The sequence below is a fragment of the Austrofundulus limnaeus genome, unplaced genomic scaffold, assembly GCF_001266775.1.
Source record: "Austrofundulus limnaeus strain Quisiro unplaced genomic scaffold, Austrofundulus_limnaeus-1.0 Scaffold6719, whole genome shotgun sequence".
NCBI classification, from domain to species: Eukaryota; Metazoa; Chordata; class Actinopteri; order Cyprinodontiformes; family Rivulidae; genus Austrofundulus; species Austrofundulus limnaeus.
This window is the reverse complement of record NW_013959121.1, coordinates 1,566-1,990: the sequence shown is the minus strand read 5'-3', so window position 1 is coordinate 1,990 and position 425 is coordinate 1,566. Positions and strand designations below refer to the sequence as shown.

The window sequence follows — 425 nt, the reverse complement described above, 5'->3', positions numbered from 1 at the left end:
GATGTGACATCTGACTGATGTCTAAAAGACTGAGTCCCTCTAGTGGATGTTGTGCAGTATTGTGTTGTCTTTGCTCTGCAGGTTTTTGGACAGAGTTTAGCTGTTTCCTGTCACTGTGGGCCTCAGAGCACAGTAGTACACAGCAGAGTCAGACACATCAAGATCCTGGATCGTCAGAGGAACTTCAGATTTGTTGATTTTTGCATCAAATTTGTTTTTGATGGAACCTGGAGCACTGTCTGTTGGTAAATTGTTTCTTTTCAATATGTAGTCTGGAAAACTGTTTTCTTCTTGTTTGTACCAAAACAAATATGCAACTGTAGAACTGGTTTCAAAAGTACATCCCAGAGTGACGGTTCGTCCTTCAGCAGCAACAACAGGTCCTTCAGTCTGGAGGACTTTGTCTCCTTTACACTCTGGGGAAG

The 425-nt window shown here is 42.6% G+C and overlaps 1 gene segment (V, D, J or C); it reads right to left on the bottom strand.

Annotated features, from left to right (window-relative positions):
* Positions 1-49: 49 nt before the first annotated feature.
* LOC106512427 (T-cell receptor alpha chain V region RL-5-like) overlaps positions 50-425 on the bottom strand; it is a 1,509-nt gene continuing 1,133 nt past the window's right edge. Inside the window, 1 exon segment of the V gene segment in view lies at positions 50-416. Coding sequence covers positions 97-416 — 320 coding nt within the window.